General features: G+C 37.2%; 1 protein-coding gene and 1 long non-coding RNA gene across 2 annotated transcripts in view; one reads left to right on the top strand and one right to left on the bottom strand.

Moving 5' to 3' along the window:
- Zip99C (Zinc transporter Zip99C) overlaps positions 1-19,650 on the bottom strand; it is a 32,162-nt gene extending 12,512 nt beyond the window's left edge. Inside the window, exons 1-2 of the mRNA XM_028187797.2 lie at positions 18,934-19,650; positions 3,186-3,299 (exon numbers count right to left, since the gene is read on the bottom strand). Of these exons, the coding sequence (XP_028043598.2) occupies positions 3,186-3,299; positions 18,934-19,093 (274 nt within the window). The 5' untranslated portion in view covers positions 19,094-19,650. The remainder of the gene's footprint in view (positions 1-3,185; positions 3,300-18,933) is intronic.
- LOC149499751 (uncharacterized) lies at positions 14,724-18,940 on the top strand. The gene is made up of 3 exons (XR_016325510.1): positions 14,724-14,795; positions 15,131-16,500; positions 17,102-18,940. It is a non-coding gene; the product is annotated as an uncharacterized LOC149499751 (long non-coding RNA).
- Positions 19,651-22,940: the final 3,290 nt, after the last annotated feature.

The following is a 22,940-nucleotide window of genomic DNA, read 5'->3' as shown; positions in this document are numbered from 1 at the left end:
AAAAAAAGGCTGTCTGTATAATCGATTTTACGTGTTAACGTCAGTAGCAGACCTATTCGAAATCGAAATCCTGACAACTTGGAAAAACTAATAGTTGTAGGTCTCGTGGGAGGAAAGAGAAGTCGAGGAAGATTGCCAACCAGGTGGACGGGCATTGTCAAGGAGGCCACAAACACCAGCGTCCCGGGAGCCATCAAGCAGGCCGAACGCAGGCAACATTGGAGGAAGCTGGAAAAACTAGACCAAGGTGGTCACGACCCTCAGGAAGCGACGAAGAAGAAGAAGCTCTGAAGTCACGCGTGAATAGATATAAATGTGTCACAAGCCAACGCTAGGGCCGATCGTGCCTCTCTATCGCTTGTTTCGCACTCTCGCTTGCACGCTCACGCTCAGGCGGAACGTGACACTTTTTCTTACGTGCAGCCGGTGTTCATCGATTTAAAACAAAAAAAAAATCTGTTGGATTTGAACACTAACATAATTGCGTGGCTCTCGATAACCGGCCGTCTTATTCATTAGGCCACGTTGACATATACAATTATTATCGTCGCATTATTTACATAGTGCATGCACATAAGGAAAACTCATTGTCAGCGCGACACTCAAGAACGTACTTCACCTTGTCCGATACAATAATATTCTTCTAGACCTTGTTACGCGACTGCATTATAATCAATTATCAAGTTTAATTTGTACCGGTAAACTTTAGAGACACCGAATTTCATATTTATATATTCTAGACCAGCGGTCAGGGAACCGGGGTAGATTACCCCAATAAATGAGGTAAAATAAAATTTGGGGGGGGGGTTAAAAAATGAAACTTTTGTGATATAAAATATCATAATATGAATTATAAAATAACAAGAAATTATCATTTACTTATATTTTCTGTGGGGGCGATTTTTTTTCCTCGACTGTATATTACATAATTACTATTATTACCGTTATGTATTACTAGGTATTACATTAATAAATTGAATAAATGATGTTTAAATTCAATTTTTAGTTATTGTTTTCTTTTCAAAATTATCATGGGGGCTATAATATGAAAGATGCTAAAAAGAAGCGATTTCGTTTTTTTTTTGTATTTCGCCGTGGGATAATAATATCAACTTACACAAAAAAATTTGGGGTAATAATTAAAAAAGTTCCCCGACCGCCGTTCTAGACGTTCATCATTATGACATCCAAAGGAGACGGAAAATCGTGGGCCAAAAATGTTATAACTTGGAATGTAATCTAAAAAATTTGTCATATTTTTTTCTATAAGAATATAAAAAATCACCTCAATCCTCTTTCTGGGACCGGAGAAAAATGAGAAAGTTAGTTTTTGTCGGTATAACGGTGTGATCGATTTAATTGATCGATTTAATTAATCGATTACAGGATTATAAAAAGAAAAACATTGCACTAGGTAATTAATGCAAAGTAATTGAATGAGCGATTTATACTTGTTGTATACAAGTGCGGTATGCGCCGGATTTAATTGCGATTATATACATAAATGAAGAAAAAGTCTATTATTACTTAGCAAAGTAATATTATTATCGATTTCAAATCGATTAAAATCGATTGTATTTTTGATGACAGCTTTGACAGTAAGCTGACATGGCGTTTGTTCATAGATTATCCAATTATTTTTGGCGCTTGTTGGTTTTTTCTGCTCTACTCGTTTTGTATCTTCGACGCATTTTGAGTGTGTATCTATCGGGCTGTTTTTATATTTTCAACTATCACTGCTTTATTATTACGGATTCCAACTCTGCCAGCCTTTACGACAATTGCTTCTACACTAGACACCGAAGATCGCTCACACGTTTGACTTGAAATTGTTGCATTGGATACCTACTGTTGAAATTATGGATCGCTGTGTGAATTGTGGGATAGCAATTCCATATTTCATACCTGATATATATCATTGATATTCATTCATAATATGACATTTAAAAGATTATCCAATGGATATAATAAATATTTACTTAAGCTTAAATAAGTTATTATTCAGCTCTTTTAAAGAGATTGTAACATAACCTAACTTATACTAAATCTTTATTAACTCTGCTCTCAGATTGAGAAAACTTTTATAATTTTCAGCAAGGTACTGATAAATCTGAATCTATTAATTCATATTAGTTTCATCACGTTACATTCGGGCCCAAAAATGTATGTAATCGTTTCAGTCTCCTTTCAAAATTGGAAGCATCGATTTGGCGCCATCTTTGAAGTAACATCGTTTGCTAAAGTGGCGCCTCCCTAAATAGTTTTTTTCATTTTTTAATATTACCATTCCTTTTTTGTAGGCAAAGGTACCGTGTTAGAGTAGTGTTCATTGGAGGCATCGAAATGAGGTAAAATAAAAATTTTGGGGGGGTTAAAATGAAACTTTTGTGATATAAAATATCATATGAATTATAAAATAAAAAGAAATTATCATTTACTTATATTTTCTGTGGGGGTGGGCGATTTTTTTTCCTCGACTGTATATTACATAATTACTATTATTACCGTTATGTATTACTAGGTATTACATTAATAAATTGAATAAATGATGTTTAAATTAAATTTTTAGTTATTGTTTTCTTTTCAAAATGATCACGGGGGCTATAATATGAAAGATGCTAAAAAGAAGCGACCTGCTGAGATGAGTTTGATACGTTCGGTGCATTCGTGTTGAGCAATGCATCGGTGTTCGAATCTCGCAGGCGGCTACCAATTTTTCTAATGAAATACGTATTCAACAAATGTTCACGATTGACTTCCACGGTGAAGGAGTAACATCGTGTAATAAAAATCAAACCCGCAAAATTATAATGTGCATAATTACTGTGGTAGGACCACTTGTGAGTCTGCACAGGTAGGCACCACCACTCCGCCTATTTCTGCCGTGAAGCAGCAATGCGTTTCGGTTTCAAGGTTGGGGCAGCCGTTGTTACTATACAGAGACCTTAGAACTTATATCTCAAGGTGGGTGGCGCATTTACGTTGTAGATGTCTATGGGCTCCGGTAAACACTTAGCACCAGGTGGGCTGTGAGCTCGTCTACTCACGTAAGCAATAAAAAAAAAGATGCGTATTTTAAAATGTTACAGTTTCATTTTAATTTTAACGTGTCAATTCATTATTGTGGAAGTCGTCCGTGAAAACTTGTATGTATGTAATATTAAGTATACATTTTATAGACCTACCTTTAGTGTTAGCCATATCATTTTCCCACGCTTCCGGTAGTAGGTGGAGGAACACATCGCCCAGTAGACCGCCCACAGCGAAACTGAGCAGGATCCGAAGTGTGGCTGCTCCGGCTGTCAACAAAAAAACATTTTATTAATACGCTTTTTAATTAGCTTCAGACGTATGTATGTTAGTATGTAACGGAATCTTTGAACATGATTTTGACCCCCTTCAAAACGTCGGATTAACTCGAAATCTGGTATACTTATTAAGGACCGATGGCAATTCAATATTTTAAAAAAAAATATTGAAAAAATTGAAATTCAACTAAAAAATGAACGATTTTTTTTACAATAAAATCATTTTTTCTTACACTATTTTTAATTCAAATTTATTAAAATTTATTCACTATTTGTTAGTTGCATTTTCTATAAAAGCGTATTTTGTTAATTTTTTAAAACTATTATTTATTTATTACAATACTTCGGTAAGCGGGCTCACGAACAACATGTGTGCTTGGTGCGAATTTTTTAACTTCTCGATCGCGTAAAAGTTAACTCAAATTTGAATGGAGTTCGAACAGCGCCCCTAGCGGCAAACGTAGACAAACGTTCTAACACCATACAAATCAACGTTAACTTTTACGCTATCGAGAACGTTAAAAAACACTCATTAAGCACACTGTTCTCAAATTGTTATCCCGTATTTTAACAGATATCAAAACAAGAGTGCCCCCTGAATTTCTGAACAAAGAAATCCACAAGCATTCTTGATTACGAGATAACAAGTAGGTATGTACCTGCAGAATTTTCCTTAGTAATACAAAGCAGCGAATCTGCATTAGATGGATCGAACGAGAGATTAGGGATAATGATCTCGGTGACTGCTAGCGTTACACGTAGATACGAGAATACATGTACCCAGTATCACTTATCAGTCATCGTTGATAAAACAGCGGTCATGGATACTGTCGTATCGTGATGCGTGATTCAAAGGCACACAAATGACCCCAGTCGTCACCGTTAAATGACCGTTCATAATTATTTTTTTGCTTAGAGCTAAATCGTCTGGCACTTTCATTTATTCCAGCAAGATTTTAATTTTAATTGCATCCAGCAAATTGTAATTGTCAAATATTCCATTCATTCATCTGGTAATATTAACTGGTGGTCAACTTAACAGCCCAAAAATGTGTGGCCCGCAATGATACAGTCCTACATGGCCCTCTACTAGAAAAGTGTGAAGACCACTGCCTTAGACGGATGCGGGAGTCATAGTCCAGACATCAACAATGTAAATGCCGCCACTTACCCTGAGATCTATCAGGTTTACAGTACAAAAACTGCCGTACCTTTCAGACCGAATCGCAGTCGGTAGAGATAGGTGGGTCGCTGGTACCTACCCTACTGCAAATGACTTTATTTTTTCCTACCTATGCTGATAGCGTTGAGAGGCTATTTCAGCTTCGTCCTAACGTTTGTAGGTGAGCTCACGGGGCTCAAACCTGACGACGATGCTAACACGAACCCTAGCAAGAGCCGTGCTTCGCAGAATCTACCACCAGATCGGAAACGCGACCCACTGAGAAGATCCGGCGAGAAACTCAGTGGGCTGTGTCTGAGAGTTAATTTGCTCGTCGAGCCCTTCGTCGCAAGCGACGGGTTCGACGAGAACGGTGACCGGTGATGACTTCAGCGGAAGATTTAATGTTACCTATGACTAATATGACCATACGTCCCGATTTGGGCGGGACAGTCCCGCTTTCAGGCATTCTGTCCCGCTGTCCCCATATTATTCTATCGTCTATAAGAAATTCCTTGTAAAACACTAAATACCCTTTTTTTGGGATAATTCCGCAATGTCCCGCTTTGACAAAAAAATTAATCGTCACGTTACCTATAACTATGAGCCTGTGTAGCCGCCTGAGACACAGAAACAGAAGGAGAATAATCGTGCAAGAGAAAGTTATACAGAAGAATGGTCACGACCCTCAGCATTGAGGAATACGATTCAAAGGAGGATGACTGTGAAGTTGATCGTGCGGTGGCAAATGACAACGCGCTAGATTACTGCACTTCTCAAGGTAGTTACTTGACTATGACGTCTAATATGTTCAGTGTGCTTAGTGCGAATTTTTTAACTTCTCGATCGCGTAAAAGTTAACTCAAATTTTGTATGGAGTTGGAACAGGTTCTCTTCGTTTGCCGCTAGGGGCGCTGTTCCGACTCCATACAAATGCGAGTTAACTTTTACGCGAACGAGAACGTTAAAAAGCTCACACTGCACACACAAACGAATAGTATTAGAAGTATATGACAATTCTGGAGAACTCTAATAACTTTATTCAACAGATATAAGCTAAATTACGGAATCCTAGTTGTTGATGTGTGTTTTAGGCCAGATGCATACGTACAATCGATTGACGTAGAACTAACGTAATTAAGAATAATTTTACGGTTTATTATTGTCATTATATTATAATTCGCACCTTTAGAATTGAAGTAGCTTAATCAAAAATTATTTTTTGCTGCCAAAAATGTAATTGAAGAATTCTATTTTTTGAGTTTCGATTTTAATACTTTAAGCCATAATGCGCACACCTTAAATTTTAAAGTATCGCTTGATTTAAAAGGGACGGTAATTTAAACTTAAATTTGAATTTGAAAAACTTTAAGTTCGTAAACTGACAGAATACACTTTTAAAGTCGTTCAAAGTATAAAAACTCATTTTCACAAACCAATTTTTAGTTAGACACTTCAATTGTAAAGGTGGGAATATATACGCGAAATATCGGGCAGGGGGTAAGCACAGCTTTCGAAAACACCTATGTCCAACAGTGGAATAAAATAGGCTGTTAATTATCCTCATTTATTATTTCCGACGTTTAAAGACACTATCGGTTATAGTACATAGTATTATATGTATGTAAATACACGTTATCGCCAATGAAATTGAGCTTAACCAATCACAAACATTGGAAGAACTGCGATCAAAACAATATTGACCTGTTAAGAAGATTACCTGGTTCTTACCGCTCGTTCAATCGGTCGTTCGATTGCTTGGCGAAGAGTAGAAAATGGGTTTTCACTATTGTTCGTGTCCCACCTACTTCGCACTTAGCAGAATTGACTAGTACGATTCTTGATGCGATCAGCTCAATTCTAGGAACATCGCGGTTCAAAATCAAAAGATCCCCTCGTCTCTTTTTTATCATCGCACTTCCCGCCATCGGAGCAGAGTTCATCCATATCATCTGGAACCGCTGTGTTCATCGACAGTGCGTTTCCAGAGGTCTTTTTTGCCATGAACCATCCGGCTATGGAATGAGCTCCCATCCACGGTGTTTCCCGAGCGTTATGACATGTCCTTCTTTAAAAGAGGCTTATGGAGAGTATTAAGCGGTAGGCATCGGCTTGGCTCTGCGCCTGGCATTGCTGAAGTCCATGGGCGACGGTAACCACTCACCATCCGTGGGTGGGCCGTATGCTCTACTGCCTAAAAGGGCAATAAAAAAAATAATCAAAAGAGTGACGTAAATGAATTGCTTTCGCTCTTGTGTCTCGTTCGTTCGTATCTCTCTCGCGACCTAGCTCACCGAGTCAAATAACAAACTAAGTAATCTACACTTAATATCTGCTAGCGTCGTTTAAGGTGAACTGAGCAAATTTGAAGTCACCGGATGACAGATCGATATGTATTTCCCTTGTTACCTTTTAGAATTAGATCGATCATTTTCATTTTATTATCGAACGATAAGAAGCATCGCTAGGCTAAAATTATTTCGGTTGTTGACATTATTAAAATGTGTTTTTGGAACGAATTTCCTTAAGGGACGATGCGGAGGGGTACCCTAACCGGGAAAAAACGTCCGTAACGTAAGATTTTTATTAGTAATGCACACAGTGTACGACTTAACTTTGTAATAACGTACAAAAAATAAAATATTTTTTATCCTCCACTAGCTCTAGCGAGGACAGTGCATCGCTGAATCTACCACCGGATCGGAATCACGACACACTAAGAAGATTCGGCGAGAAACTCAGCGGGCCGTGTCTATGGGTTAGTTCGCTCGTCGAACTCTTCGTCGTAATCGATTATCTCGGCGAGGATGGCGGTAATTAAGTGACTTTCACTACCTCGATGATATGCTTATTTCGTGCCGTTGAAGTCAGTTCCATTTTTTTTGTTATATTACGTAAACATATTACGAGGTTTATACTACTGTATATTATTTTCAAAATATCACAAAGAATTATACGCAATGCATTTAATAGGTATAAATATATATATTTTTTAAATCGTTAATACGTTATCAATCGCCATAAATCTCATGATTGCTTTAATGTAACCAACGATACTTATCATATTACAACTACATAATCTGTTAACAAGTGCGATAATTACGTTATTAAACTGCCGTGATTGTCGATGATAACATTTATTGCTTTTATCAATCGCAGTGAACAATTAAATGTCAATATTACAAACAGTTTGATCCATTGAGTTAAACATTATGTGGGATGCAGACTTCAGACAGTTAATAAAAGTTTCGCGTTTACTTCCACGTTTTATTAAAGTACTATTAATTAAAATTATAATAGTTTCGTGTTCTTCGTGCCTCGTTCGTCGTCGTTCATCTGTCATCTCATACGTCATCCCATTCCTTTCTCGATATACCGCTGCGTTCACAAACATCAACTTGCATCCATCATACCATGCGTTCAAGAAAACATCATTCCCACATTATATCAGTGTTTGATCCTATTTAGGGTGAAAAATTGAAATAACAAGGTTATATATACCACATGATGGTTTTTTTTATTACTTAAATGGTTGGATGAGCTCACAGTCCACCCGGTGTTAAGGTATTAAGTGGTTACTGGAGCCCATCTACAACTTAAATGCCGCCACTAACCTTGAGATATGATGAGTTCTCTCAGTATAGTTACAACGGCTGCCCCACCCTTCAAATTGAAACGCATTACTGCTTCACGGCAGAAATAGGCGGGGTGGTGGTACCTACCCGTGCGGACTCACAATACGCCCTACCAACAGTAATTACGCAAATTATAATTCTGCGGTTTTGATTTTTATTACACGAACATCGAACGAAATAAATAAGTAAGTACATATTATCAACGATTCAAAATTATTCACGCGGAGACACATCGAGCCGTACATCACACAATAAAGCATGGTCGTTTAAAAGTTTTTTTTTTTCTTGGGCAGTTTTTGTAAGACGATATATTACGACGTACGTTCCATTGATTTCCGACGAACGGTGCCAATAAAACGACTTTTTGTTACACGCACGTTTTTTTTTCCCAAAGCAAGATTCCTTACGAGAATGATTTGTTTATTTTTATATATAATATTAACGTCGAGAATAATCGGGAATGCAGAATTAATTTCTCATTGCCTAGCAAAACCTAAATTTTTAGAAAAAAATTACATTAAAAATATTTTATTTGTTACATCCGTGAATCTGCACGGGTAGGTACCACCACCCTGCCTATTTCTGCCGTGAAGCAGTAATGCGTTTCGGTTTAAGGGCGTGGCAGCCGTTGTACTGTTAAAAGTGAGACCTTACAACTCATGTTTCAAGGTGGGTGGCGGCATTTAAGTTTTAGATGTCCATGGACTCTGGTAACCACTAACACCAGGAGGGCCGTGAGCTCGTCCACGCTCTCCTCCTCCCTGAGTGGCATTCCTCATGTCTGATGGTCGTGACCATCTCCTCCCATTATCCTTCGTTAAATAATGTTTCGCCATCTTCCTCTGTTCTCCGCGGTGTGTATGGCATCGTAGACGGTGGTATCCAGAGCGGGGCGGAATTGACCGGACCAGCGCATTGGATTGCGGCCACACATTTAAGCTATAATTTTTTTTTAAAACATGTAATGACGGACTGTAGGCGTCGATACGTGACGCGTAATATCAGGCTCGGACCACTAAAGTCTCCGATCGCGAGGTTGCGATGCAATGTGACTGCAGAGTGGTGTATCAACGCGGTTATCAGCTGCGCCGGCACCTCACGTACATTGATAACGGATATGTGACAGAAGAAACGACCGATCTCTTGTAAACAAATAAATAATGTATAAAATTTATTTATTTTTATTCTACGTATTTATTTTTCTACCTATGCTGATAGCCTTGAGAGGCTATTTCAGCTTAACGTATGTAGGAGAGCTTACGGGGCTTAAACCGAAGTGCTGCTAACACTGGCCCTAGCAAGAGCAGTGCTTCGCATAATCTACCACCGGATCGGAAACGCAACCCACTGAAAAGATCCGGCGAGAAACTCAGTGGGCTGTGTCTATGGGTTAATTGAGGACGGTGACCGGTGCTTGTGGTACTACGTATCAATGCGGTTTTGGGGGCGTAAGACAAAATTTTGCAACAGAGGTCGCAATAATATTACTTCGAATTATTTAGCTTGTTTGTGTATATATTTATAGAATACCAATTGAATTTAATTAGTCGTGCGGTTGCCAGATGTGGTTTTTCTAATTTTCAAAGATTGATATTTTATGGCGCGATCGATGTTGTATTGATATATTGTGTTGGCTGATGACAAAAGTTATTAATGTTAATTTTTATTATTGTCTTTGTAGGCAAATGACCTACCTGATGGCGAGTGGTTACCGTCGCTCATGGACGTCAGCAATGCCAGGGGCAGAGCCAAGCCGCTATCTACCGCTTAATACTCTCCACAAGCCTCGTTTGAAGAAGGATATGACAGCGCTCGGGAAACACTGTAAAGGGGAGCTCATTCCAAAGCCGAATGGTACGTGGCAAAAAATATCTCTGGAAACGCATTGTGGATGAACGCAGTGGCTCCAGGTAGTATGGATGAACTCTACTCCGGTGGCGGGCGGTGCGATGGTAAAAACGAGATGACGGTATCATCTCAAACAATTCCTCAGTGCACTCCCCATGGAACATACAGTACAAAATACAGAGAGAATCAAAGTTTCAATTTATCTAATCTTTTCATATGGTTCGATGTATATATAAAACTTTGCTAACGCGAAACTTCTTATCTTGATGGTCGCAGCAGGAAAATCCCCAAATATGGGGAATTTCGTGAAATGTCAAGACGATAATACGTACCCGTTAAATAATAATGTGTATAATATAGATAATGCGATGTTTAAAACAATAACAATATAATAATAGGTACTTTATCGTTTCAATTAAACAGACATAATCTGTAATGGACATTTTTATTGTAATGTTTTAAAAGTCGTGACGATGCCGACTGAGTGAGCAATTGTTCGCTACCTTATCAATGGTCAATTGATTAAGAATTCTATATAGTTGTTTTATGAGCTGCATGTTATTCAGACACAAACATAATTGTCGTCCTGTTTGTTTTTAAGGAGTTATCGGACGGAAACCCGTAAACATTACACAGCCGTTTGTTCACGATCGAAGCCTTATTGTCCTAAAAGTCCTCTACATCTACATCTATACTAATATTATAAAGAGGAAAGATTTGTTTGTTTGTATTGAATAGGCTCCGAAACTACTGAACGATTTGAAAAATTCTTTCACTGTTTGGAAGCTACACTATTCCCGAATGAAATAGGCTTCTAGGAGTCTTGTTTGAAAAATATTAGGGATCTTTACTAAATTTTATTAATTCTTTACATCGCGTGTCCTGCGAAAACTATTGATGATAGAATAAAATAATGTACTACGACTTTGTAGAACACATTATTATTTACAAAAAGTGTCGCGACAGCATATGTCTAACTATTATAGTTATGCCGCAATAAAGGTTCTTTTATTTAAAAAAATAAAACAACGTCAAATATCGTTGAAATTTTTGTTACAGACCCGAGCGGAGCCGGAGCAGGCTTCTAGTAAATACATAAAACCGGCTGGTATCCGAAACGGGTCCGTCGATTTCGATAAAAATTCTAGGAAATCTTCGCAGAGGCCTAGCGAGTGATCTTGTGAAGTTTCAAAGGATTAAATTCAAATCAAAGATCGGCCAACCAAAGGGGCTGTATTTGACTATTAGTCTCAAAAAGTCCACATTAAACTTCGCACTATCGAAGACAACACCATGATAATAATTACTGGTGGTAGGACCTCTTGTGAGTCCGCACGGGTAGGTACCACCGCCCTATTACTATTACTGCCGTGAAGCAGTAATGCGTTTCTGTTTGAAGGGTGAGGCAGCCGTTGTAACTATACTGAGACCTTAGCACTTATGTCTCCAGGTAGGTGGCGCATATGCGTTGTAGATGTCTATGGGCTCCAGTAACCACTTAACACCAGGTGGGCTGTGAGCTCGTCTACACATATTTTTCTTTTTTTTTTTTGGTCAGGAGGAAATCGCCGGACTTCCGCCCTCCCCTGGGGATGAAGGGCGGGGCATGTCGGAGAGAACTGACTAAAACCTCCTGTCGCTCAACAACCCGCGTCCGAACCTCGCATGAGACAGAACCCATGAAAAGGCAAAGGGGGGAAAGTGAAGCGTTTAGTGCGGAGCACATCTCTCCCATCACCCTCCCCCTCGGGACGCCGGACTGGCGGTCATCGTCGCCACGACCACCAGCCCTCACCACCCCTCTCGGTCGGCAGGCTATCCGGAGCCCGCCTAGATGGCGCCGGTTAGAATGGGTTATCCTACGGAATACCCCGCTGGGTCAGAACCAGCGTGGGTCGAGGATAGCCGGCCTTCCATCACCCGGATGCTCTTGCGTAAAACGCGTGCAGAGCAGCTTGCACGTCGTCTTCCGTCCACACATCTAAGCAATAAAAAAAAAAAACCAACGTAAACCAAACAATTCTATATTGTTTTAATTTCAACAGAACTGAGGCGATTGCGTTGGCATCTCAAAAAAAATAACATCTGTTCCTAAAACGTACTTCGTTGAGATGATACGATATTTTTTTACAATATCACTATATAGTTGTTAATAGCGACAGCGTTCGCCTTTATTTATGATAACTTAAAGTTCCAAATTATTGGTTTGTGGTCGATTTCGCGGTGACGAGAGCGAAATACCAGCAGCCGTTGTGAATGAATCTATTTCTGAATAGTCGTTTCTTTTTTTTGAACAATTCTTTGACAGTTCATCATAGCTATTACTGCATTCATATGGATATACATATTGTGTGCAGCCGCGAAGACATCTATTTTTTTATTTATTGCCCTTGTAGGCAGACGAGCATACGGCCCACCTGATGGTGAGTGGTTACCGTCGCCCACGGACTTCAGCAATGCCAGGGAAAGAGCCAAGCCGCTGCCTACCGCTAACTGTAAAAAGTAAATTGTACAAAGCTAATTGTAATTATTGTAAAAAGACCAAGATACATAGTATAATACATGGTTAAGAACGAGAAAATTAGATACTAGCACGTTTGTGATGATATTACTATTCGACAGAAAAAAAACACTTCGGTCAAAACTCCTATCAACTAATATTTTGCTACAAGTTTTTTTTTTTCCTACCTATTCTCTGGCAGCGTAAGAGGCTACGCCCGGACGGTTAGGTGAACTCACGGGCTCAACCTGAGAGAATTTGCCAACACTAGCCCAATCAAGACCACTGCTTCGCAGAATCTACTACCGGATCGGAATCGCGAGCCACTGAGAAGATCCGGCGAGAAACTCAGTGGGCTGTGTCTATGGGTTAGTTCGCTAGACAGTGACCGGTGACATAGGGTAGTAGACTAAAAGTAGTCCAAACTCTTAAGTCTTGTAAGTTATTTTGCCATAATAACGTAGCCATGAATGTCATCGAAAATAAGCAAAAGGGTTAAGGTATAACCTCTCCTCCACAATGTTTCCCGAAACCTATGACATGTCTTTCTTCAAAAGGGATTTGCGAATAGTCCTCAGCAGTGGATAGGGGCTGTGACTCTGAATGCTGATGTCCATCAGCGGCGGTGAATACTGACCACCATCTAAACATTTTCCCGTCTACCAATAGACAAAGAAAAGTTAATTATTTATAAATATAGCTAACGAATTAGTTGAAAACAATGAAACAACAGATTCTTATCTGTTTATATTTCGGTATGTCTGTGTTGTACATCAAATGTGTAGATTGATCGAATTCGATGCTAATCAGAGAATTGATTGAAACGTTATCTATTTTTGTTTTTATTGCTTAGATGGGTGGACGAGCTCACAGCCCACCTGGTGTTAAATGGTTACTGGCTTAAGCGACAGGGTTTAAGCGACATTTCGCTTAATACGCAACGTTTATCTTTGTAATGGAAGGTGCGTTTTGTTTGGTACTAGCGGCCCGCCCTCGCTTCGCTTCGGAGCATTAAATTTTATTATTGACCAGCGACCTGCCCTCGCTTCGCTTCGGAAACATTAAATTTTATTATTGATTGCTGAATCCCGCGATGTTACCCGCGGTTATTGTCGTACCGCAGGCGACGCCGCGGGGCGAAGCTAGTCTTAAAAAAGTAGCATTATATTCATATGCATGTAGTAAAAAGAGGCTATTTCAATATTACAAACAGACACTCCAATTTTATTTATATGTATAGATTAGCATCAACAATCCGATGTTTTTAATCGAAATTCAATTATGTTTACACCGTTCAAATATCTGAAGAAATTCTTTTCGTATGATATTTTTTCCAAATAAGCTTTTTACTTTTTAAACTTTAAATGGCTCTCCTGTAAAGTTTCAAAAATGTCGCTTAAACCAAATAGCCTTTCACGTCTCGACATGTAACTAAACGAATTAAACAATTCAGATTCCAAAATTGTAACTTTATTCACGGATTCATTCGATTTTTTTTCGCCTCTGGTTACAATTTTCATCAGTCGGGAAGTTTAATCGAAAAACAGGTGTAGTTTGTGTAATTTAATGTCCAAGCATCAATACTTACATTATGAATGGAAAAAAATCAATAAATCTATACTTAATATTATAAAGCTGAAGAGTTTGTTTGTTTGAATGCGCTAATCTCGGGAACTACTGGTCCGATTTGAAAAATTCTTTCAGTGTTAGATAGCCCATTTATTGATATAGACTGATATAGACTATATAACATCACGCTAAGACCAGGCTGAACACCAATAAATAATGTGTCAAAATCGGGTTTTTTTCCTTTTTGAGAGCTTTCGCTGCGTGCGCTGCGGAAACGGTTAGTTTCGCTAAAATAATGTATGAATTATCAGAATCGGTTCAAGCATTTTCGAGAAATCGGTGAACATACATAAATGGTCAAAGTGATAGCGTCCTCTTTAGAAGTCGGTTAAAAAGCGTAATTCTGGTACCTTAAATAGCTCCATAGCATTCTATTATTCAAAAATACTTTCACTTTCTACGTTAATGAAGTCGCGGGTAAAATTTAGCGTTATGCCAAAGTAACTATACCACGCGGACGAAGTCGCGGTCAAAAGCTAGTGATTAATATACGCAGCTGTGTTCGCTGATAAGTATTTTACCCTCAATTGCCCTTTTCAATTCCACGAAAGTGAACTCAGTACATCGTCAGAAACATGCCTTCATCTCCAATCAATCTTATATATAAAAATGAATTGCTGTTCGTTAGTCTCGCTAAAACTCGAGAACGGCTGGACCGATTTGGCTGATTTTGGTCTTGAATTATTTGTGGAAGTCCAGAGAAGGTTTAAAAGGTAGATAAATATGAAAATGCTCTTAATTAAATAGAAATAACAATTTTGTTTTCTCTTTGATGTGTCCCCCGTCGGACGGATTCCTTTTGTTTGTTTTAAGTTTATTTTATACAAAAGCTTAAGTCTTTTATTTATCGATTGAGGCACTACAAGGTCTGCCGGGTCAGCTAGTAAAAAAAATAATAATAAAGACCTTGTTTTATTTTTATATTGAACATTTTTTTATGTTTGTAAATTAGGAATACTTATTGTCGAACGATTTTATTTTCGCTTGGCATTTTTAAGGAATGCGTGAATTATTGCAAGGCATATATATTTTTTTATTGCTCTTGCAGGCATACGAGCATACGGCCCACCAGATGGTGAATGGTTACTGTCGCCCATGGACAGCAGCAATGCCAGGGGCAGAGCCAAGCCGCTGCCAACAAAATATCTAACTTGCTTTAGGCGTATTAATGATGACAATTAAATAATATAACACGATGAAATTGGTCCAAGTATTTGGAAGGTGGATAAGGAAATCCTTGACGCAAAATTTTCCTTTAAGAAGGCTATTCCGATAAAACCGTATTTTTCTAATTTGTAAACCTGTGTTTTTCTTTCAATAGTGTAAGGTGAAATGACTTTGTCTGATACTTTCTTCTTGACTAGTTCTAAATGCAGCACTGATACATATTTAATGTTACTAGAGGTCCCGCAGTAGTCGAAATTCGACTATAATTAATTGGAATTGTAAGTTTGTACACTATTATGATTGTATTTTATACTTCTATAATCTCAAATTTCGCCAAGACTACACTATAAAAAATATTAACAAAGACAAACAATATTTAATCTCAATTTGACAACAGACGTCAAGAACAAAAGTGACAATAAATAGTATGCATGCGTGTGTGCGTCAGATACCTGGTATGTAGCGTGTGTAATGTTTTTTTATTGATTTAATGTATATTTTACGCATTATTTAAAAAAAAAATAGCATTGTGCACTTCCTCTCTATATTCTCTACAAGTGTGGAAAATTTCATACTCCTCCGTCCGCGCAAATTTCGTAAAAAGGGATACAAAGTTTTTGCTTCACGTATTAATATACAGATAAAATGAAAATCATTTTTATAATAACATGAGCAACCGTTTCAATTTTAGATAAAAATATTTTTATCATTTCGATACGAAATTCCTCTATACGATGACAATCGATTGGTAAACGTACTTCTAAAGTGAGACGATTTCGTAATAACGTAATGGTTCAATAGATATCTGGTTTAGTTCATTACATTGCCTGAATTCAGAAATTTTTGTGAGAGACTTTTTACAGATTGAAATTCAGTAATTGCAATATTAATTTTCCTACTTATGCTGATAGCCTTGAGAGGCTATTTCCTTAACATGTAGGTGAGCTCACGGGGCTCAAACCTGACGACGTTGCTAACACAAACCCTAGCAAGAGCAGTGCTTCGCTGAATCTACCACCGGATCGGAAACGCGACCCACTGAGAAGATCCGGCGAGAAACTCCGTGGGCTGTGTCTATGGGTTAATTTACTCGCCGAAGCCTTTGTTGCAAGCGACGGGTTCGACGAGACGGTGATCGGTGCTTGGGGTACCACCTAAAATCACCGTTTATGGATCGGGAGGATCCGTAATGACGTGTAATGACGTGTTTAGGGCGACGTCGACTGTTTACCTTTCGGTCTAAAGGATCAGGTATGCTTGCAATCTTATTTATTTATTTACTACACTTCATGTAAAATTTACGTTGGCGGACTTAATGCCTAAGGAATTCTCTACCAGACAACCAAAGGTAGTGCAGGGCAAATAGTGCAGAGTAGTTAACATCGTGATAAAGATTATTAATAATTAATAGCCTGTCGTGGCGAGGGCCACTATTCGATGCAATATAGCTTGACTATTTAATAAAATTATAATAAATCTTCTGTAATAACTACTGTTATATTTCTTAACTTCGGTACTTTTATGTCATAAATATAAAATACATATTGAGGGAACAGGAAGGATTTGCTTCCAGATTTTATTGACCTTCAGGGTCTGGACATATTTGTTACAGTCTGTAATTTTTTAAAAATTCAAAATATACTGGAGTTAGTTCATTTTTTATCATCAAATGAGGCATTGTAACTTGAGATAGGATTGAAAATTATTAATAATTTAACAATAAATCAATAATTTAGAGAATTGTTATTAAATGGATAATCATGTTAGAACAGGATATGTCTTTCAAACTTGTATATATTATTGTTTTGCGAACACAACAAATATAATTCTTTCTCATGTCTCCTGTCAACAGGGTACGATGTCAATAACCTGCTACAATATCACAAGAGTCAATAACAACTTTTATCAAACAATAAATTCAAAGTTGACAGTTATTATTGCTTCATGAAAACAATTTTGTTGACACCGTTACAATACTGAGAAGAATCAGCAAAACAAAGTGTCAAAGAATCACATTAAAATTATTATGATGGCCTAAAGGATATGACTTAGAGTGTACTTGTATTGAGCAATGCATCTATACTGATGTTCAAATTCTACAGGATATTCATAATATGTAGTTAAGATGTTGTACACAAATGACTTCAATGTGAAGTAATGATATTGTGTAACAAATATAAAAACCTAATTAATCTACCTCCTTATGTTAAAGACTTCATGAATGCCTCCTCGAGGCAAAAAGCAGAAATCTCTATGGGATTATAATGCTGCATTTCAGACTAAAGCATGGGCTAGGTAAGATCGTTTTTTTTTAATATTTTTTTCTTACATGGGTGGACGAGCTCATAGCCCACCTGGTGCTAAGTGATTACTGGAGCCCATAGACATTTACAATGTAAATGTGCCACCCACCTTGGGATATAAGTTCTAAGGCCTCAGTATAATTACAATGGCTGCCCCACCCTTCATTAGTGTCAGGTAAAAATAGGCAGGTCGATGGTATCTACCTGTGCGAACTCAGGAGGTCCTACCACCAGTTGTACCAGCCCATTTGCACTTGGGATGGAATCGGCAATGAGAAAACATCAAGTAATATTTTATTACATTATACGTGCATAGGCTATATAACATGCACAAAGCCACTTGTATAGTTTAAAAGCTTTTTTTATCTATCAACAGAACAACGGATTGCTTCATAGTTGGCAGCACGGTGGTACCTACCTATGCAGACTTACAATATGCTCTACGACCAGATGTGCAAAGTAGTATGCTTATATAATAACCGGTGAATGTTACTGCTCGTTAACCAATGAATCCCTTCATAGCATTTTACAAGACCCATAAAATGAGATGGCCCAGTGGTACAAACACATTTTAGTGCTCTCAATTTTTAGATTCCTTAGATCATAGGTTTAGAGTAGTTTATCAAAAGATTAATGAGCACTTGCGATCATGTTATCAGCAGTCTGTTTCTTTGTTGTCTGACAAGTAGCAACATCTTCATATACTTTCCTACCCCCTGAGTTCCTATTATTACTGCAAGCCAATTAGTAAATTATTCCAGTGTCATGAATTATTGCATGAGGGAACACATTGTGCTGGTGGTTTTAATGTTGCCTGAGTGGTATTCACAGTGTAATGTGTACTCTAGTAGTTCTTTAACATCAGACGGACCAACTACTAGTCTGTTAAAGATCAACTTTAAAAAAAACACACTAAGAAATAGCAAGGAACTAAATTATATAGTAGGTCTTTTAATAAAATATTAATAAGTTTGTACATTCATGCAACAGATGCAATCTTGAATATTTGATGAGATCTGGTCCTTGAACCGCATTTTTAATATGTTACACATTTTTTTTAATTCTTTTTACAGACAGTTCAATGGTCTCATTATTTTCTGAGAATAAATTTGCATCATAAAAATGTATACTTTGTTTCCTTAGGTGTTTTATTTTTATTTCAAATTCATTGTAACGATTTGTTTATTTTATTCTGTAAGATATTTTCATGCGCATGACAAAGCTCCATCACTGACCGGATGAAAACACGAGGTTTCTTTGTTTGTAGAAATTTATAGGAACGATAAACAACGCGCACATTGGCTTTTGGCATCAAGTGTCAACATGAGTGACCAGCGGAATAATCTAAAAATATCGCAATGAAACACGCTTGGTTACTTACGCCCATCTTCGAATGTGGCTGAAGAATCCAGTGGAATGATGAATAGCGGTAAGATGCCGCTTAAACCGACCAGCATCGACGCCAGCGAAGCGAAAATCCACGGATGTTCATCTAATTCTTCCACAAAATTGGACAAATATTCTGGCACGTAGCTCGCCATGATTTTGCCGCGAAAAAAAAAACGCAATAAGTATGAAAACTGTTCTTTTTAAAGTTCACGAATTATCACTGATGCTGTTCTTTGTTGAACGTTATCGGCACAACACGACTATGAAGCCAGCGACTGTTACGTATTAAACGGCGGAACAAACTAAAGCAATTCGGTTATCAGACAATTCAGACATCGAGATGTCCGCGTTAAGAGATAATGTAATACCTGCAGACTAATCTTCACTGAGATTCGAGCCTGTTACTGGTTTACTGTAATAAATTATTTAAAAAACATATTTTTAATTACAAATTCATTTTTTTTTTGTTGAACTTAAATGCGTATTAAATTATAATTCGATTTTAAAAACACTATGGCAACGATTGAACATGACAGTACGAAACTGGCAAAACAAAGACGCGACCAATTCTATTGATGCAAGCAGAATGAATGAAATGAAGATTGAAATGAATTATGTACGAAATACGAATGTACGGTATAATATAATAAAGTAGGTACGGAAAGCCGGTAGGTACAGTAGATTAGTTTTAAATGTCAAGTCAATGCCAATGTCAAGTGAGTAGAAATTGTAGTTTCATTTTTCCGATACAGGATAACCGAAGGTATCTCACTATAGGACCGAATCTTTATTTTTAACAAAGTCGAATTTATTGTTTAAATTGTCTTAGATATTATTTTGAAAAGTTAATCAAACGGAATAGAACGTGGAAGATTTTTTTTAATGAATTCAAATGGGAAGTGATGAGATGATTTTACCGAGACCCATTAGACTTTTTGGAAAAAAGTCACTGATCCAGCGATTGTTTAATTTGTCACAACTTGTACACTTTTGTAGATAGCAAGTGGTAAAGCTTTTACAACTAGCGTTCCCAACAAAAAGTCAATGTCTGAGAATAAAGAACTACGAATATATTTTTATTTATAGTGTTTTACGACATGTATTATAGTTAAATTAGATTAGCGTAGGTATTTAAAATTATCCGTGGAGCAACAGTCAAAGTAAATGGACATAATGTCTCGTGTAATAATAAACTTAAACAAAGTTTTGTTAACATTTTGGTTTTCATTTTGTTTACATTTTGCTTTTGCTTAAGTTTTCTCAAAATATTTGTGAAAAAAAATTCATATGTAAATATTTTGAAAAAAAGAAATAACGGCAATTCTTATTGCAATATTTTTTTTTTATTGCTTAGATGAGTGGACGAGCTCACACCCGACTTGGTGTTAAGTGGTTACAGGAGAACATTACAACGGCTGCCCCACCCTTGAACCGAAACGCATTACTGCTTCACGGCAGGAATAGGTAGGGTGGTGGTACCTACCCGCGCGCACTTACAAGACGTCCTACCACCAGTAATTACGCAAATTATAATTTTGCGGGTTTGATTTTTACTACAAGATTTTATTAATCGTGGAAGTCACATGAGTTGGGTAGTTGATAATAAATGGCTGTCAAAACTTGGGTTCTGCCCTTAGGTCTCTTTTAGGTAAAACACTATCTGAATTACTGATGTCTTGTGGGTATCAGTGAAGATAAAACGTATGCCGACCTCGGGCCAAGACTGGTTCACTAAGCATGGACCTGGTTAGGTGTCTGAGAATCGACTTCCTGATATTTTGATAATCACTAGTTTTAAGATTAGTGAAACGAATATTATATAGATACTGTTACATAGTACTATAGTATTTGTGATAATTAAACCGAGCTTTTTTTCCCCTACCTATGCTGATACATGCTACACATATATAATATGTTATTGCTTAGATAATATGTGGACGAGCTCACAGCCAACCTGGTGCTAAGTGGTTACTGGAGCCCATAAACATCTACAACGTAAATGCCGCCATCCACCTTGAGATATAAGCACTAAGATCTCAGTACAGTTAGGTACATCAGTATAAATTGGGCTTAATGTATTCGTATTATATGAACTCTCTTTAGTTCTATTAAAAACCAAAGCCTTCGATATATGTAGTACTTATACAATAATAATTAGTATCATTCAAATAGACTCGTCTCGCCAGTGTAGCGTTCTTAATTCATATATTAATGTTCAATATTTACTAGCTATCAATGTACTGGCATATAAATGTATGTATGTATATCTAAAGTAGGTGACAATCGCGCTGTGCTCAATAAATATTAGTAATGTCTATTAGTTCTAATTAAAACCTTATCATTATAATTTTAAATAAAACTTCAATTGGATGCTCGATAAAACAAAGAAGCGACGTTTAAAGTTTATTTTATTCTAATTGCACTTTAATAAGTACTTCACTCAATACCATTTTGTATCAAATTTGTCACTGCTGTCAATGTCAGCGCGCTGCTATAGCATTCTTTAAGAGACCCGAACCGCTTTTCAAAGAGATGAAACAGAGCAAGCGCGGCAAATATCTAATTAAAAAAGTAAATTTTCTTTATGATTTATAATAATATTATAATTCCGTTTAATTAAAGTTTATATTGCGGCCCCAACAACAACAGGATTTTCTCCTGTGCTATTTGTACTGGAAACACACATAAAGTCCGAGATCAGAACAGTGGAACCCGTAGTGCAGTATTAAACCAGGGCTCTAATATTCTTAATATATTAAACAAGTCAAACTCTTACGTCACATTCAGTGTTTGGAATAATTGAAAACACATAATTTAGGATAGTTCATACATAAGCCTCAAATGTTCATATGTCGGAATGGTTGATAATATTATCACGCTCATGGCCACTTTTTTCCCTACCTAAGCTGAAAGAGGTTACGGAGCTCAAACGGGGAGTGTTGCTAGCACTGGCCCTGCGAAGCACAAGCAACATTCTCGATATCTAGAGTTTTACAAATGATCACGACACACAACACAGTTCGCAGGTCAACTATGATCAACTAAGCAAATAGGAACACCCTAAGACATTTTCTACTTGCAAATTTTATTTAAATCTATCCCACCGGGTCTGTGTACATTGATAATGCGTCTCTACGAACAATTTTAATGTACTGTAACGATACTGAGACCTTAGAACTTATATCTCGAGGTGGGTGTCGCATTTACGTTGTAGATGTCATGGGCTCCAGTAAACCAAGAAAGCACCAAAAAAAAAATCTCAGCCCAATTTCAACATACATATACCCAATTAAAACTAATTATAACGGTTTAATTTGGTGGTTTTTTAATATCATTAAATTGTTTCTGAGTTGAACTGGTCGATTCCGTGACCACGAAAATTGCAAAGCATTAGAAACTTACTTTTAAAAGGCGAGATTATGCGACTAAAAGTAGTTTTAACACGCGGAAATCAAATGAATAATATACATACATATATTTGTAGGTGTATACATACATACGTACTACATCATTCTGGTTGGGTACGGTCACTTGTCGATTGTCGTTTAATCTTATTTTAGTATCAATGAGGCGACCGTTATTGATTCAATCGAATAGTTTCGATCTGTGCATCGCAAAAACAAAATTCACAACATGCTGGTTCGTAATAAGTGTTGTGTACCTATGATAAAAAAAATCCCCTGTGTCTTCATTAGTTCTAATAACCATTTTATGATTGTGAATCAGTTGTGGTCGTTCAAAAATTTATTAATAAAAATTATTACGTAATTACCTACATAGTACCTACATATTCACTGAATGCAAGTCAACATTTATGAAAATTGAATAAGCCCATAAATACCACAGATAACGTAATATTTTTTTTTTAATTTCATAATATCTCGTCTACGATTGTAATTATTTGCAATTTTACTGTATTGCAAATCAGATGACGTTTTTTGTTTGAAACAAATAATAATACTGGCAACTAATAATTTTGCAGTGATCATTAAAGAACGA

This window comes from Bombyx mandarina, chromosome 26 (genome assembly GCF_030267445.1).
Source record: "Bombyx mandarina strain Sakado chromosome 26, ASM3026744v2".
In the NCBI taxonomy this organism is placed as follows: domain Eukaryota; kingdom Metazoa; phylum Arthropoda; class Insecta; order Lepidoptera; family Bombycidae; genus Bombyx; species Bombyx mandarina.
This window is presented reverse-complemented; position numbering and strand designations above follow the sequence as displayed.